The following is a 15,989-nucleotide window of genomic DNA, read 5'->3' on the forward strand; positions in this document are numbered from 1 at the left end:
CTGTTAAAGTCCTTCCTTCTCCCTCCCAGTCCTACCCTTTTGCCCCGCCCCTTTGCCCTGCCCTTTCCTGCCCTTCAATCACACCACACCTCTTGCCTCCTCCCTAACCCCCACCCCTTTCTCCCAGCAGATACCAGAGCTTCCTTTCCCTCAGCACCACTGCCAACCACCGGTACTCCTGTCACCCATCACCTAGCACCCTTCCCTCCTCCTGGGGTCGGCCAAGGCCAAGGTGCTCTTCTGAACTTCCAGCAGTGCTGTGGTGGGGCAGACAGGAATGACACAGGGGCTCTGCTGTGGTCTTTGCTGGGCCCAGGGACCCCGTCATGCACAGCTCAACACCATCTTGGGTGGAAGTTGCCAGCTGTACATTTTTTGTTGTTACCAATCTGCAATGTGCAGCTAACACAAACCATGCTTGATTAGATCCACACCGCCGCCGCCTGCCCAGCCCAGCAGTGCCATTTCTCACACCTTTCAATCCCCTTGGCAGCTCCCTACCTCCTCCCCCCAGGGGAGCCACAGAGCTGGGCTAGGGTCTCCCCTTTCCAAGCGTAGCTGAGTGACTCTGAGATATTGAGGTGCTTCTGAAGCTTGCAAGGAATGCAGCATTACCTTAGCTCTGAGAAAATTGCTAATTTAATGCCTATTTATCACAGTAATTAAAAAAAACTCTAGAGGAAAGGAAGAGGAAGAGGAGGAGGAAGAGGAAGAAGAGGAGGAAGATGCAGCAAGAGGAGCTCCTGGTGGTGGGCGTCCCATAGGAGCAAGAAGGGTCCCCAGGAAGGCCTAAGTCTGGGGACCGCCGCCCCAGCTGCCCTTGGCCTCCCAGGTCTCTCCGCGTTCCAAGTTCAGTTCCCAGAGCCCCCAGCCCATCTGCACGGGTGCTGATGAGAGCTCAGAGCCCAGAGGGGCGCAGTCCATCCAGCTGACGCTGCAAACTCACCCGCCTGTGGTGGCCATGGCTGCCGGGGCCACACAGACTCATGGCACCTAATCTCTGTAGTCACCAGAGGAAGTGCTGCCACTCTCAGACAGGGCGGGCGTGTGAAGTCCACAGACAGGTTTGTATGCCTTGGTGACAGCCCCTGGAGGTCCCTTCCTCCCTCAGGCAGCCATTTCTGGAACAACTTTCTAGCTTTCAGGAAGTTCTATTGTTTACAAGTACAATTTAGAAAATGCGATGGAATGCTTGAGAAGTAATTTCATGTGCCACCCCGAGGACAGGCTATCTCTCCTACTCGTTCCCACAAGAGGGCACACGAGGAGGAGACGGCTCCTCACCAGCTGGGCAGCTCCTGGAATATTGAAATGTGCCCCCCCTCTGTGGGTGCATTCTCACTCACAACAGGGCCAAGCCTTTCAACCCCTTCTCATAGCCGGGGATTCTGAGTTCTCATGCCATCCTACTCATTAAGTCTCCGTCCTTGGAAAATAGTCACAGCAGGCATGGTAGAGCAATCCTGTCTTTCAGCACTAGAAGTGGGGGCGGGAGGACTGAGGATTCCAGGCCAGCAGGAGCTACAAAGCCAGGCACAGATAGGGCCCAGAGAAAAAGGGAGGGAAAGACAGAAACAAGGACTGAATAAGGAAGGCGCGTTAGGATTTACTGTTCAACTCATTGTTTCAGATTAGAAAGAAGACAGCGGGGTGCCTGGTGCCGGAGCAGGTTGCATCCCTCCGGCTTGGAGGACACTGGGCGGGGCAAGGCACTGCCTGGCCTCCCAACTTGGCATGGGGGTTACCGAAGCCCTGATCCACTGTGCGGGGCCGGGTGTCCCTCTGGGCCCTCCCTGTTTGATCTTTGGTTTTCTATCTCGGGATGAAGGTGATCTATTTTTAGTGTGTGGCTGGGTAAGTCAGGGTTGCCATGGCGACAGTGAGTGGCTAGAAACCCAGAACGACTGCTGTTTCCAGCGGCGAGGAAGGATGCTGGCCCAGGATGGAGCAGGCACCTCCTCCGCTGGGCCAGAGAGACATGTGTGTCCCGCAAAGACCACCACGGGTGGGCCTGGATTTGCAGAGCCAGGCATGAGTTCCAGTTTGGGAGCAGGAGAAAGGCAAGGCTCTCCACCTGCTCACAGCTTATGGGGGGAGGCAGGACATACTTCAGGCTGCTCGCATGTGCACCCGCCCCCCACCAGTGGCCATCACTTCAGTCCAACAGGTTCCTGGATAGAAGTGCAAGAATATGCTTCCAGGTTCCACCAGGAGCCACCCATGTCTGTGGACAACGTGGCAGAGTAGTGGCTTAAAGGATGTTTGAGGCAAGGACACATGCGGTATGGACACACCATTCTGTTCTTTTTTGCTTTATTTTCTGGGGTTGGGTCTCAGCTCTGTCCTGGCTGGCCTCAGAACTCTCTGCTATTCTTCTCACATAGCCGGGATGGCAGTCAAGCATCACTAGGGTCTAGCTGTCAGTTGAGAGGAAGTCTCGCTAACTTTTGCTCTGAATGGCCTCCACTTTCCATCCTCTAGACCTCTACCTCCCTAGTAGCTGGGATGACAAGTGTGAGCCACGGCACAGTTTAGTTGTCTCCTTTCAGCCAACTGACCACTGAGTGGTCACTCATCAGAGTCCTGATCACCTCTGGCTGCTTAGCACACAGAAGGAGGCCAGGGAATATTGATGCTGGGCCATTGAAATCTCCAGAAGGGCAGCTTCCATCCTATGCCATTCTGACAGCTGTCTCAAAGAAAATCTGCTTTCAAGGGCCGGGAGTTTGGCCTAGTGGTAGAGTGCTTGCCTAGCATGCACGAAGACCCGGGTTTGATTCCTCGGTACCACATACGTAGCAAAAAGCCAGAAGTGGTGATGTGGCTCAAGTGGTAGAGTGCTAGCCTTGAGAAAATCCAGGGACAGTGCTCAGGCCCTGAGCCCAAGCCCAGGACTGGAAAAAAAAAAAAGAAAGAAAGAAAGAAAGAAAATCTGCTTTCCAGATCACACAAGGTGGCCGCTGTGTCCCTTAACACCAGCGGAGGGCGCTGTCCAGCTCCTGCCCTAGCTCTGGGGCGCACAAGCCAGGCTGTGTCTGTCCTAGCCCATCCTCTCACCGGCGCCTCCTGGACTTTCCTCCACAGCCATCGCCCACAGGTCTCCAGGCTGGACGCTTGGCTCTCACAGGGAGGAGGGTTCTCTGCCAGTGGATGTGGGGAATGGCAACGTTGGGAAATTAAAGTCCTAATCTGCTCACACCACCCTGCCCTTTCCCCTTTTTCCTCACCCCTGCCTTCTGACCAGACCTGGCATTTCCTGTATGCGCACCCCATCCACCATGGCAGGCAGCCCTCTCCCGAGCCGCTGGCCTCACATGCTGGCATCACCGTAAAGCTCAGTGCCCACACCCGTCACGTCCGGCCCCCTTTCTTTGCTCCACAGAAGCACCTTCAATTCTGATGATGGTTTCTCTACAGTGGAGCTCGTGTTTACTGGAATTCTTCCACGGCACGGGCTTCAGAGAACAGAGTGGGATGACTGCCTGGGGCCCCCTTTGGGAATCTGACCCGCGGACGTGCGTGGGGGGGGGGGCCCGGGCTTGCTCGCTGGGAAGAGGTGTGTGCGAATGTTCTCAAAGTAGACTGCGGCTGGTTTGTGAGTTTCCCACTGTGACCCTGTGGTAAGATGGGACCTGGAAGGGCGAGACTAGCCAGGACTGGTGGCTCTCTCAGTGCAGCAATTCCAGAGCATCCAGTGTTGGAGGCCAGCTTGGAGTCTGCATCTAGTGAGATTCCGTCAGCGGGGAGGGGAGGAGGAAGAGGAGACTATGGTCATGACAACAGGGTGAGCGCGACAGTCATGTCTCACCCAACCTTAGGGCTGGACGTGAGACCACACGTGAGTTCTGAAGGAGCCTTCTAGCCTCACGGAAGCCAATGCCCTCCCCTCTGTGCTCCACCTGTCTTCTCTGGGGGTTAGAAAAAGCTGTGTCACCCTCCCTGGGGTCCTGCGTCCTTCCTGGTGTCTTGAGTTTGTGGCCTAGGCCGTGATCATCTGTGTTTTGACTTGGAATAACCTGCTTTCTGATTCCAGACTTGTGCTGTCTTTTCCGGTCCACAGGAGCTAGCTGTTATTTGAATTACACACAGAGCCTTCTGGGGAGCCTGAACTCTGCTAAGCCAAGCCCTCAAGTTTCTGCACTGATTCTCTTTAGCCTGTAGGAAGTCTCGGCTGATGAATTACGTCCCTCAGCCAGGAATCTCAGGCACTCACTCACCAAAGCTTCCTTTTCAGGAAGCCCAAATCTGAAGATCATGGTTCAAAGCCGTTTGAAGGAGGAAAGTCGGCAAGATTTTTGTCTCCAATTAACCACCAAAAACTTGGAAGTGGAGGTACAATTCAGGTGGTACAGAGCCAGTCTCGGGTGAGAAAGCTAAGCGATGGCACCAGGCCCTGAGTTCAAGCCCTCGTAGTACTACATGTGCACACAAACAGCTTCCTTGTGTGTTCCTGTGTGTGTGTGTGTGTGTGTGTGTGTGTGTGTGTGTGTCTGTCTGTCTGTCTGTCTGTCTGTCTGCCTGTCCATCCTGAATCCACCCAGGGCACCAGGTTGTCTCCTGATGCTCTTAGCTCTGGGCCTGGAGCTGGACACCATCCCATCTACTATCCATCCCAGCGACCACTGGTCCATCCATTTCTCCCTTGAAGTCCCCTTCCGGCTGGATTTCTCCAGGACCATGGGGGCGGCTCCCCTGTGTGTCTGTGGTGACGATGTCCTCCCCTCCAGCTTCGCCCTGCACCCCGCCCCCACTTGTTGAGGCTCAGGGCCAAGAATACGGGGTGGTACACGAGACTCACCCCGGGAACTCTCCCTGTTGATTTGTTCTCCCCACTATTTAGACTTCACATATTTTTTTCTTCTTAATCATTGAAAAGACAAATCTCAGCTCTCCACGCCATCTGGACTCTTGGTCGTACTGAAGAGCTGGAAGCCCAGGTGGTCACCTTGAGTGCCCAGCGCTGATCCTGAGCCAGGTCCTGCCCTGGTGGGCCTGGGGGCGGAGGCACAGAGGCGTCTGGGGTCCAGCCAGGCATCCAGCTCCGGCCCCAGGTACCAGGGCCAGGTGAAACTAATCCACTACGGTCCAGAGTCTCCATTATCAAAACCCACCCCTTCCTGTCCTCCATCTACTCCTCTGCTGGGCGCCACAGTCTTGCTGTAGTATACCTTCACCCTTCAGATACCTGGTCTGGCCATGTTTTCTCTAGTGTTCAATTCTGCTTAGGACTCAGCAACCCAAAAGACATGTCCACTGCTTCCCCTCAAAACTACACCAAAAACGCAACCATCACGCTGCTCCGGGAAGCCTGCGCACACAATGGCTTAGTTTTCTCCCCTGAGAAGACCTGGGATGGGGCAGGTAAGGGCAAGGCCTGGTGAGGGCTCAGGTGTGGTGACTGCTACCTGCCACCCAGTTGGTAGGTGACCCCTGCCTGCCTGCCCGTCTCAAGGAAAAGGGATTCAGAAGGGTCCTCAGCACGTGTGGCCAGCAGGGGCCTGGTCCAGCCCCAGGGTGGCAGCTCAGAGGGAAACACAGGCTGGCAGAGGGTGATTGGTGAGAGGGTGCCCAGCTCACAAGGGCGCAGACAGCAGGTGGGCAGAGTCTCGCTGGGTTTAAAGGTGAGCATTCCTCTACACATCTGCATGTGGAGTGTGGACGGTGCCAGTGTGAGGTTGTGTGCCTGTGCGTATGCATGCCTGCAGGGCCGAGTCAGGAGCACAAGTGTGCAACCGAGACAACCAGAAGAACGGCAGGGAAGACACCAGGCAGAACAAGAAGCTCGCCGCGGGGTCCAGAGGGGACCGGCACTCTCTGCTCAAGGTGGTGGGGAAAGAAAGGCAGGGACGTTCAGGACCCCACAAAGGAGCTTTCCTGGGGAAGAAGAGGCCTCACCGAGAATTCCTGTGTGACAGGAGCGCCTGAGGAAAGGACAGGAAGTTTCTGGAAAGGGATTGAACGCAGAATCCTGAAATAATATATCCAAGAACAGCAGAACAGTCGCAGACACTGTAGCTACCACTTGAGCCATTCCCTCGGTCCTTTTTGCCTTAAGTAGAATTTTCAGATATAGTCCCACACTTTTGCGCAGGGCAGCCCAGACCTCCATCCTCTCACCTATGACCCCCAAGAAGCTGGAATTACAGGCATACACCACCATGACTGGCCGGGGTGGAATGTGTAGAAGCCATCACACCATCTTCAGGTTTATATAGGGGATGAGTTTACACTGGGATTTGCGTTCAGACTGCCGAAAGAGCAGCCCCTGGAGACCTGACTCTGAAGACGCAGGGAGACACCAGGGTGTTTTCACCAGGTGACCTTCAGCCAGGCCTTGAGAAGCCGGTCAAGTTAACTGGGAAGAAGGGAGGAGGGGAGAAGGATGTGGGTGCTAGGGGAGGCTTCCTTCAAATTCCTCCACTGTTTTTCCTTCACTCGGCGGTTGGGAGGGGCTGGTACCTTTCTGCTGCCCAGCTCTTGGCTTATTGCAACTCCAATAATAGGAAAAGTCAGACAGATGATCGCCTGGATCCCTGGCTCTGGGAACCTGAGGGTGGCCTTGGCCCAAGCCAAAAGCCCAGGTTTCTACTGGCACATCAGATCCCAGAGGGAGACAGGGGCAGCCCTGACTTCTCGACCCTGAAGGCAAAGAACCTGATGGCATTTGCATGCGTGTCCTTATGGAGCTCGGTGGAGATGCAAATGTTATTTCTGATCTCAGCATGCAGGAGACAGGATGACAGCCAGCTCTTAAACAACACGGCACAAACCACTGTCTGGCACAGAGAAGGCCGTTAATAGTGGGTCTGTCTGCCCATCCCCTTAGTGAAGCCAGATTTTCACTTCAATAATAGGTCTGACTTAATTCTACAGTCAGTGTTTATTTCTGTATTATTAAAACAGAAAAATAAGTCTTGGGAGGGGAGGGGCTCTACTGGGCTTTGAACTCAGGGCTTCAAGCTTGTGAAGCAGATACTCTACAACTGCTCCAGTCTTTTTTTTTATGCTTTTCTTTTTTTTTTTTAAACTCATGTATTTATTTTCTTGTGTTGGTACTAGGGCTTGAATTCAGGTGCTGTCTTTGAGCTTTATTGCTCAAGGCTAGTACTCTACCAATTGAACCACAACTCTACTTCAGCTTTTTGGTGGTTAATTGAAGATAAGAGTCTCCCAGATTTTCTGGCTTCAAATACAATTCTCAGATCTCAGCCTCCTGAGTAGCGAGGATGACAGATGTGCGTTGCTAGCACCCAGCTTTGCATTGGCTATTTGTGGCTGGGTCACAATTCTCCTTGTCTTTCCCATGTCACTGGGAGGACAGTACAAGTCACTATACCCAGGCATTGCTTGAGACAAAGTCTCAGAAGTGATCCTAGCTACACAGGAGGCTGGGATCTGAGGATTGAGGTTCAAAGCCAGCTTGCACACTAAAGAACATGACAGTCCTATCTCCGATTCATCTCCAGAAAAGGGGAAGTGGAGATGTGGTTCAGAAGTAGGGCAGTAGCCTTGAGCTGAATTGCTCAGGGACAACAAGCTCCATGACCCACCAAAAAAAAGCAAGTCTCATAAGCTTCTTTTTTTTTTTTTTCTGCCCAAGCTGACCTTGAACCATGAACCTCCGATCTCTATCTCCCAAGTAGCTAAGATCATAAGCTTGAGCCACTGTGCTTAGCTTTGGGGGTCTGTTCCACAAGCCCCCATTTTCCTATAGAATACAATTGCGGATCCTCAGAGCGGACCCTCTGCTGTCCACAGCTCGATGGCAGGTGACACAGCTTCCCCAGAACCGAGGCAGCTTTGCCATCCACCCACGTGACTCCCAAGGGAGAGTACCACCCAGCCACACACATGGATGCCGACAGGTCCTGAGCCATGGATGCTGGCCCTTTTACTCCTGCCACGCAGGTCCGCACCCCTGAAACCCCTCAAACAAGGAGACCAAGACACAGGCCCTTCCTCAACAGACACTACAAACCAGGTGCTTTGCTTCCGTCCTTAACCCTGACCTCTGACATCCATTGCTCAGACACAGGATGGGGCAGGGAAGGGAGTAAGACTTCTCCCTCTCCTCATCAATAGGTGTCCACACACACACACTTACACTAGAAGATTCCAAATGAAAGTTCCCACACATTTCTCTCATGCCTGTGGACTAGGCTAATACTAGGCGTGAGCTCAGGGCCTGACACTACCCCTTCTCAAGGATGGTGTGCTACCATGTGCGTTACAGCTTCATTTCTGGCTTTTCTGGTGGTGAACCGGAGAGAGGAGTCTCATAGACTTTCCTGCCTAGGCTGGCTTTGAACTGCAATTGTCAGAGCTCAGCCTCCTGAGTAGTACGTATTACGAGCAGAGCCACCAGCGCCCGGCACCTGGCTTTCCCACTGATTCTTACTCTTCTCCAATCCATTGTTTTTTCTTTGTTGTTTGCTTTGTTTTTTGCCTATTAAGAATCTGAGCTTCATGGAGACCTATAAGGCTAGAGAAAGACAGCAGTTTTAGAAAACAGCGTTACGAAATGGCAAGTGGTCACTTAGCCTGTAATTAGTGTCAGAGTGATGCCCGGAGCAAGAGGAAACAGCCACAGCGCTCCTGCCACCCCGGGCACCCCGGGCACACTCCCACAGCACAGGCCACCAGAGAAGCCCACCAAGGGGCAGCATCCTACCAAAGAGTCCGTGGGGTTCTGACTGGCGCCGCTGAGTGCTTCGGTTCTGGTCCCTGGATTTCTTGCTCCTGAGGCTCCCGAAGCGCTTCATGGGTAGCTGTGGCCGTGGAGGTGGCGGCAGGTGGGCATTTCAGAACCGGCGTCAGCCCTGGGTTAGCCACCGCCGCAGGGGACGGAAGTGCCCACAGCCAGTGGGTCTGAGCGCCTGGCACACAGGGCCCCTTTCCCAGGCCTGCTGTGGCTGTGCCCGCAGGGCGATGGAATCTCACCGCCTCTCAGTCTCAGCACAGCAGTCCTGACCGGCTCAGCCCCAGTAGTGGTGTCAGCCTCCCGCCCTGTCCTTAAGTAGAGCAGAGGCCGCCTGCCCCAGGCAGACACAGCTTCGCAGGGGATCTGTTTATACGGCTGACATCAGCGGCCTGAAGACATTCCACAGTTCTTTTTTCTCCTTAAACTTCAAAAAAGAGGAGAGCCTGAAGAGACACAGCTCGCCAACCAGTCATGTGCGATGTCTCTGATGTCTCTTTAAAAAGACTGTAATAGGAAACCACCCTGCGCCGACAAATCCTGGCACCAATTGGCCAGCACTCACTGCCATTACGACATGACATCACAGGACTATTTTGATCCCTGTGCTTCAGGGCTCCATGGGGCAGAGGCTGTGGCTTGGGGAAAAGCCAAGGACCAGGGCTGGAAGCAGCTGAACCTCTGCTGGCTCTTGCTTCACCCAGGGAAAGCAAACAGGATGGTCTTCAGAGAGGTCCAGGGCTGCCCTGGAACTTGGCAGGTTTTCTGCAGACCTGTAACCCAAGCTCCTGACTGGCCGAGAATTGTGCAACAGCAATTGAATCAGAGATCCACTAGCTCAGCCCCTCCCCATGACAGGTGGGGAAACTGAGGTTCCAGATGGGACTGGGCAGCCAGTCAGTGGCAGAGCTAGGCCTGGAGTGCTAATCTCAGCTCCTAAACCAAACCTCTGATGGAATAAGTTAGAGGCTTACATATTTACTTTGTATGTGCTTTGCAACTAAAAACGTGTAGCATTATAAAAAACAAGGTTTTGGGTTTTATAGGTGCTGGTTCTGGGGCTTAAACGCAAGGCCTGGGTGCTAACCCTGAGCTCTTTCGCTTGAGTGGCATTTGGGTAGTCCACTGGAGATGAGTCTCATGGACTTTCCTGCTCAGGCTGGTTTTGAACTATGATCCTCAGATCCCAGCATTCTGAGTAGCTAGGTTCACAAAACTGAGCTACTGGCACCCAGATTATATTCCTTTTCCTCCTCGTCCTCGTCCTCCTCCTCCTCTTCTTCTTTGATATCCTCATTAAAGAGAAGTTTCCTGCCCAGCTAGTAACCACTGTGGTGATCTTGAGAAAGTTGCTCGCCCACATCTGGCCACGCACTTCCCCCTGTGTGAGGCTGGCAGGATGAGACTTTGGGATCTCCCCTTCTGAGCTGCTCATGAGTGGATCTGTGTGGATTCCCCCAGGACCAGCAGGACAGCGGTTAAATCACTATGTCGCGTCCCCAGCCCGGGTCCTGCAGCAGGACCAGCAAGTTTACCATGAAAGCCAGCATCTGAAAATGATGGGCTGGAGGGAGCAGAAGTTAGAAACAGACCCTGCCACCCTGAGGAAGGTCTTGAGCTACCAGTGGGGCCACGCCAGCTCTCATCCACCAGCCGTTCAGCGCTCTGTCGGGTGGGGGCATCTGCAACAGCCCACAGCTTCCGGGAGAGAAGCCCGAGATTCCCTGGCCGCAGGAGGGAGCTGTGGCTCTCAGCTCCTGCCCCCGCCGGCTGCCCCCACACCCTCCTGCACGTCAGTCCGAGGGCGAGCCCGACTGCTCTCTCACACCTGTGGGCCTGGCCCTTCTCTTCCAGGCCTCTGCTCCCTGGCGTGGCGCCCCCATTGAACAATGCATCTCTGCCCTTCCAGGCCTCTCTACCTGGAGTGACTCGCCAGCCCCGGCTGCCCTCAGCTTCTCTGGCTCCCACTGTCTCCTCCAGCTTCCTCCACAGCCACCGAGTCTAAGTCCCAATCTGGGCTTCAGGGCAGGAGCCAGTCTGAGCATAGGTCCTGGGCTGTCCCCACCCCTGCCCTGGTGCTCAGCCCACTTCCCATCTTCCGGACATACTTTGGATTTTCTATCTGCTTCCCCATGTCCCTGCCTTCCAACCCGAGCTGTGGAAAGCCTAGGGCTCTCCAGGGCCTGGCTCAGAGGCCTGCCTCTCACCACCGCTGGAAGCAAGGACTTCCCCGTTTTGAGGGGCTTCAGCTCTCGTGGTCTGTGAAGACTGACTCAGAAAAAGGGGTCCCCTGTGCCTTGCACGTCCAGCCAGGTGGGTCGGGAGGGGCGGCCGCACCTTTCAGAGCACCACCCAGTTATCCCTCGTCCAGGAGTCCCAGGTCAGAGTTCTTCCGCCTTCCCACTGGGCCAGGGGGCAGCAAAGGCGATCTGAGGTTCCTGAGTGAGGACACGAACTCACAGAACAGGGGCCAACATGGGGGAGGCCAGATCAGTTCAGCTGGAACCAAAATTATACTGCTTACTAGACTTAAAAAAATAAACTAGCAAGACTGGGCATAGTAGTTCATGCCCTTAATCCTGGCACTCAGGAGCTGAGGCAGGAGAATTGCAAGTTTAAGGCCAGCTCATGATACATGAGTTCCAGGCCACTGGGTTATCATCTAGTGAAGCCGGACGCAAGAGTGAAAGCTGTAGAAGGGCTAGTGCGATGGCTCCAGCCTGTAACCTAAGAGGCGAGGCCTGGAAGATCACAGTTTGAAGCCACCCGGGGTCGAAAAGTCCTTGAGTCCATCTCCAATTAACCAACAAAATGCTAGGCCGCAGGGGTGCCAAACGCAGTGCAGCACAGCCACTGAATACTTCCTCATCCCGAAGAGGAAGAGGCAAGAGGCCTATTTAAATAAAAGGTGATCTCACGCCATGATACGATACACGATGTAGAAACGGACCTCATGTAAAGGGCAGCAGGACAGGCCTGCAGCCCCGGCTCCTCATTCGTCAAGAAGTCATTAAACCTGCAGCAAAAGAACTAGATCAGGGTTGACTGAGGGGATTAGCAGCTGCCAATCAGCCAAAGGCATTCTTGTCCTCCAAGAAAGCTATTTTAATTAGCAAAGTAATAAGACTTGTTTATGGACTTACATGCCCCTGACCGTCAGTCCTCAATTCCCTCTCCCCAAAGTGATGGTGCACGCGTGGCAGGTTCCACAGCTGGCAAGGGGGCAGCTGGGCCTTGGAAGGGTCCTGGGTGCTCGGGACCGGGCTGAGCCACAGTGAGTTCAGCGAGGCCACGGCGAGTCCAGGGCACCTTTCCGTAGGGGGCACCACTACACCCGCCTGCACAGTGCCCTCCTGGCTTCACTCACAGGGGCTTCCCGTGCCACCTGTGCCCAGGAGCTGGCGAGGGACACCCATTTCCCAGGGGCAGAAGCAATGGGCACTTAATAGCAGCTCTCTGGGAGGCAGAGGGAGGATTGATGGGTAGTAATTGCCAATTTCTGTGGTGTAAATTCTCCCTCCTCCTCCTCCTCCTCCTTCTTCTTCCTTCTTCTTCCTCTTCCTCTTCCTCTTCTTCTTCTTCTCCTTTTCTTTTGCTTCTCCTCCTCCCCTTCCTCTCTCTCTTTTTTTTTTTTGCCAGTCCTGGGGTTGGGCTCAGGGCCTGAGCACTGTCCTTGGACTTTCTCAAGGCTGGAGCTCTACCACTTGAGCCTCAGCACCACTTCCGGCTTTTTTCTATGTATGTGGTACCGAGGAATCGAACCTGGGTCTTCATGCATGCTAGGCAAACACTCTACCACTAGGCCACACTCCCGGCCCTCCTCTCCTCCTTTCTTGAGGCTGTGGCTCACTATATAGCTCATTGCTTCAAGTCTTCAGTCCTCCGACCTCGGGCTCGGGAGCACCGGGATTCCAGGGTGCACCAGCAGGCCAGGCAATCTCAGTTCTCTCCGAGGTCCAGTGCGGGATGGACTGGCTGTAATCATCTGGTCTCCCCAGGTCTTCATGCTGGAGCCACACAGGCGTGGAATTCCTTCACTTGGAGCCACGCCTCTCATCCCACAGTCACAGAGCTCCCTGACTCGGTGGTCAGGTGCCATGCTCAGTGGCCACCATGACTGACGGCCTGGCGAGGCCACCCCACAGGAGGGTGCCCACTCGTCACGGCTCCACCATTTGACATCCCGAAGGAACACAGGCAAAATGTCTTCATGCAAGTGTGACTCAGGGAGCCTTCCACACCTGGGGATTTTTTCAAAAGGGGAAGAGCGGGGAGGGGATGAGGAACTGGTGAGATGGGGGCCAGAGTTGAAAACAGCAACTGTGGGGGAGGGGTACTAGTGAACGCAGAGCCCAGGGCCCAGGGCAGCCCCCAGGCCATGGCTGCTCTTCGTGGGGCTCCAAGCGCAGGCACACTTACCCTAAGCTGGCGTCTACTACACACAGCCCATGACATCTGGGTTTTTCCAGATGTGCCCACCCGCCGGATGGTGTGAAGTGGACTGTCCTACAGATGGTAGTGCCAGGGGCAGGGGAGGCCGAGGAGGGGAGCAGGGTGTCTGCAGACCCTAGAAGACTGGAAGCGCTGAGCTTAGTGCATGGACGCGCCCTGGGTCCATGCATCGCATGTGCATCTCAGAGCATCTGGTACAGAGAAGCCACTGTGCTGTGCGTTCTTTCTTCCTTTTTAAATTTGTTTTTGGTTGGTCATGGGGCTTGAACTCAGGGCCTGGGTGCTGCCCCTAAGGGTTTACATTCAAGGCTAGAGCTCTACCACCGAGAGCTACAGCACCACTTCCGGTTTTCTGGTGGCTAATTAAAGATAACAGTCCACAGACGTGACCACCCATGACCAGGCCTCGGCCTCCGAGGACAGGATTACAGGTGTGGGCCTCCCGCACCCGATCACACCGTACTGTGTGATCTGACTGGACACCGGAAGAGGCAGGCAAACGCTGGACTTCGGTGGGTCTGCCGGTGATCAGGAGGCCAGCCCTCATGGTTGGGAGGTGAGCAAAGACGCAAAGGCCTGGCTTGCAGTCCAGGCTTCCAGAACTGCCAGCTCAACAATGGTCCTTGTTGTGACACTAGCGGAGGTGGCATTCCCTCTTGTCTCCTCACACACACCGAGAAGTCCACGAGCACTCACAGGAGCAGTCCTCTTGAAGCCTGCCCTTACCTGTGCACTTCCAATGGTATTAAAATAAAACCCCCAAACTGACCCCTAATCCTCCTTATCACTGTAGCCATGTTGAGGTTGAGTTAGGTTGTGTTTCACTGACACCATCACCAGATACCTGGAAGGGAGTTAAGTAACTGAGACTTGGAGTGGACTGTCCTTGCTTTGGACCTCTTCGTGCTGGCCCCACAGGTCCCCCCCGCCCCCCCCCCCCGTCCTGGGACCTCAGGACATGCCCTCTGTTATAGGAATGTTGGAAAAATAGACAAAACACACCAGCCGGAAGTCAGTCTAGAACTGTTTCAGACTGTGCCCGAAAAGCACTCACGTCCCTGCATGGCCAATGTGCACTCAGAATCACAGGACGAAGCAAACCCATTGCTGTCCAATCAAAAACCACAGGACGAAGGAGATTCGTTACTGTCCAGTCAATCAAAAACCACAGGACGAAGGACATTCACTACTTTCTAATCAAAATCACAAGCTCAAAGTAACAGGAAGTGAGAGGAGCCCCTGGTTGCTGGTCAGTCAAATCACAGGATGTAAGAGGAGACAGATTACTATCCAATCAAAATCACAGGATGTAAGAGGAGAATGAGTGCTGGCCAATCAAATCATGGGATGTGAGAGGTGAACAAGTACTGGCCAATCAAATCACGGGATGTGACAGGAGCCCCACTGCCGTCCAATCAAAATCACAGGATGTGAGAGGTGCAGGACCCTGGGAGCTGGGGAGAAACAACTTGTTCCTTGGAGCCCAATGGCTTACATTCTCCCATGGACCCCAGAGGACTACAGCTGTATTTTGTAGAAAGTTCTAAAGGTCACATGGCACGTGACTCCCTGCAAATTCCTTGTGCCATCCTCATGCCTTCTGCAGGGGCCCTGGCTGTGTCTGAGTGGCAGACCCCCTCCCTTACCCACGTCACCCCCAGTCACCCGGCACACTCACAGTCATGCACAGCCTCGTGGCGCCCACAGGAACTGGAGTCAGAGGCTCTTAGAGTGACAAGAGAGTGTTTGTCTTGGCAGAGACAAACCAAGTCTGCTCACATGCCTCAGCTCACACCAGTGATTTCTAAGGCCATCGAGAACTGGCAGTGAGAGGCTAGACGAGTTATCTTCATGGGAAAAACCCAGGAATGTGCCTATTTTCAGCAGAAAATATTCTTTCGTTTTCGTGGTCCTGGGGGCTGGACTCAGGCAGGCACTCCACCATGTGAGACAGGTACTTTTGGTGTTGGTTACGAACCATGATCCCCCAATCTTGACCTAAATAGCTAGGATTACAGGTATGAGCCACCATACCAGGCCTCCTTAACGCCTGTAGAAAGCTCTGATGGGACCTGACTCATCCCCTTCCTAATTCTAGCTTTCTTCTTTCTTCTTTCCAGGTCCTCAGGCTGTCCCTGAGATTTTTGTTTGTTTGTTTCCTTAAGGCGAATGCTCTGCCACTTGAATCCCAGCTCCACTTCTTTTAGTTCTAATCTTGAGCTGAAGAGCTCAGGGACAGTGCCCAGGCCCAGAGTTCAAGTCCCACGACTGACCCCCCCACACACAAAGGGGTAAGAGTCAAAATTACACAAAACTCCCTTCTACCACAATGGAAAGTTAAACCTATAGACACTGGAGGAACACGTGTAAGTTCTACAATTTGGACTTCAAGAGGTGGTAAGTATGCCGATACTTTCTAGCGCCTTTGTCATGTCTCTTAGGAATTGTGTGTTCAGGTCTTTGACCATACTGGTTCAAAGGTATGTTTTTTTTTGTTTGTTTGTTTTTGTAGCTATGTAGAACTCCACTATGGGTTTGGACTATCTTTGTTTTATTCAACTTTTCTCTTGCTTATTCCCATTAAATTATTTCTGCTGAGGAAGCGGGACACCCCCGTAATAACTGGCACCCCAGTATTGAAGAATTCTTTCTTTTTCTTTTTTGTGGGTTATGGGGCTTGAACTCGGCCTGGGCGCTGTCCCTGAGCTCTTCAGCTCAAGGCTACCACCCTACCCTTGAGCCAAGCCACACTTCACGTTTTCTAGAGGTTAATTGGAGATAAGTCTCAGGTCCTTTTGTGCCTGGGCTGGCTCTGAACCTTGGTCCTCAGATCTCAGCC

At 53.8% G+C, this 15,989-nt stretch overlaps 1 protein-coding gene across 3 annotated transcripts in view; it reads right to left on the bottom strand.

Moving 5' to 3' along the window:
- Prkag2 (protein kinase AMP-activated non-catalytic subunit gamma 2) overlaps positions 1–15,989 on the bottom strand; it is a 196,947-nt gene that overhangs the window by 102,752 nt on the left and 78,206 nt on the right. Inside the window, exon 1 of one of the 3 annotated variants that reach the window (XM_090333567.1) lies at positions 8,672–8,948. The exons of the other annotated variants lie outside the window; for them this stretch is intronic. Within the exon in view, the coding sequence (XP_090189693.1) occupies positions 8,672–8,762 (91 nt within the window). The 5' untranslated portion in view covers positions 8,763–8,948. Of the gene's footprint in view, positions 1–8,671; positions 8,949–15,989 lie in introns of those variants that run through there. 3 annotated transcript variants of the gene reach the window in all.

The sequence above is a fragment of the Megascapheus bottae genome, chromosome 5 (genome assembly GCF_031878675.1).
Source record: "Megascapheus bottae isolate mThoBot1 chromosome 5, mThoBot2.hap1, whole genome shotgun sequence".
NCBI classification, from domain to species: Eukaryota; Metazoa; Chordata; class Mammalia; order Rodentia; family Geomyidae; genus Megascapheus; species Megascapheus bottae.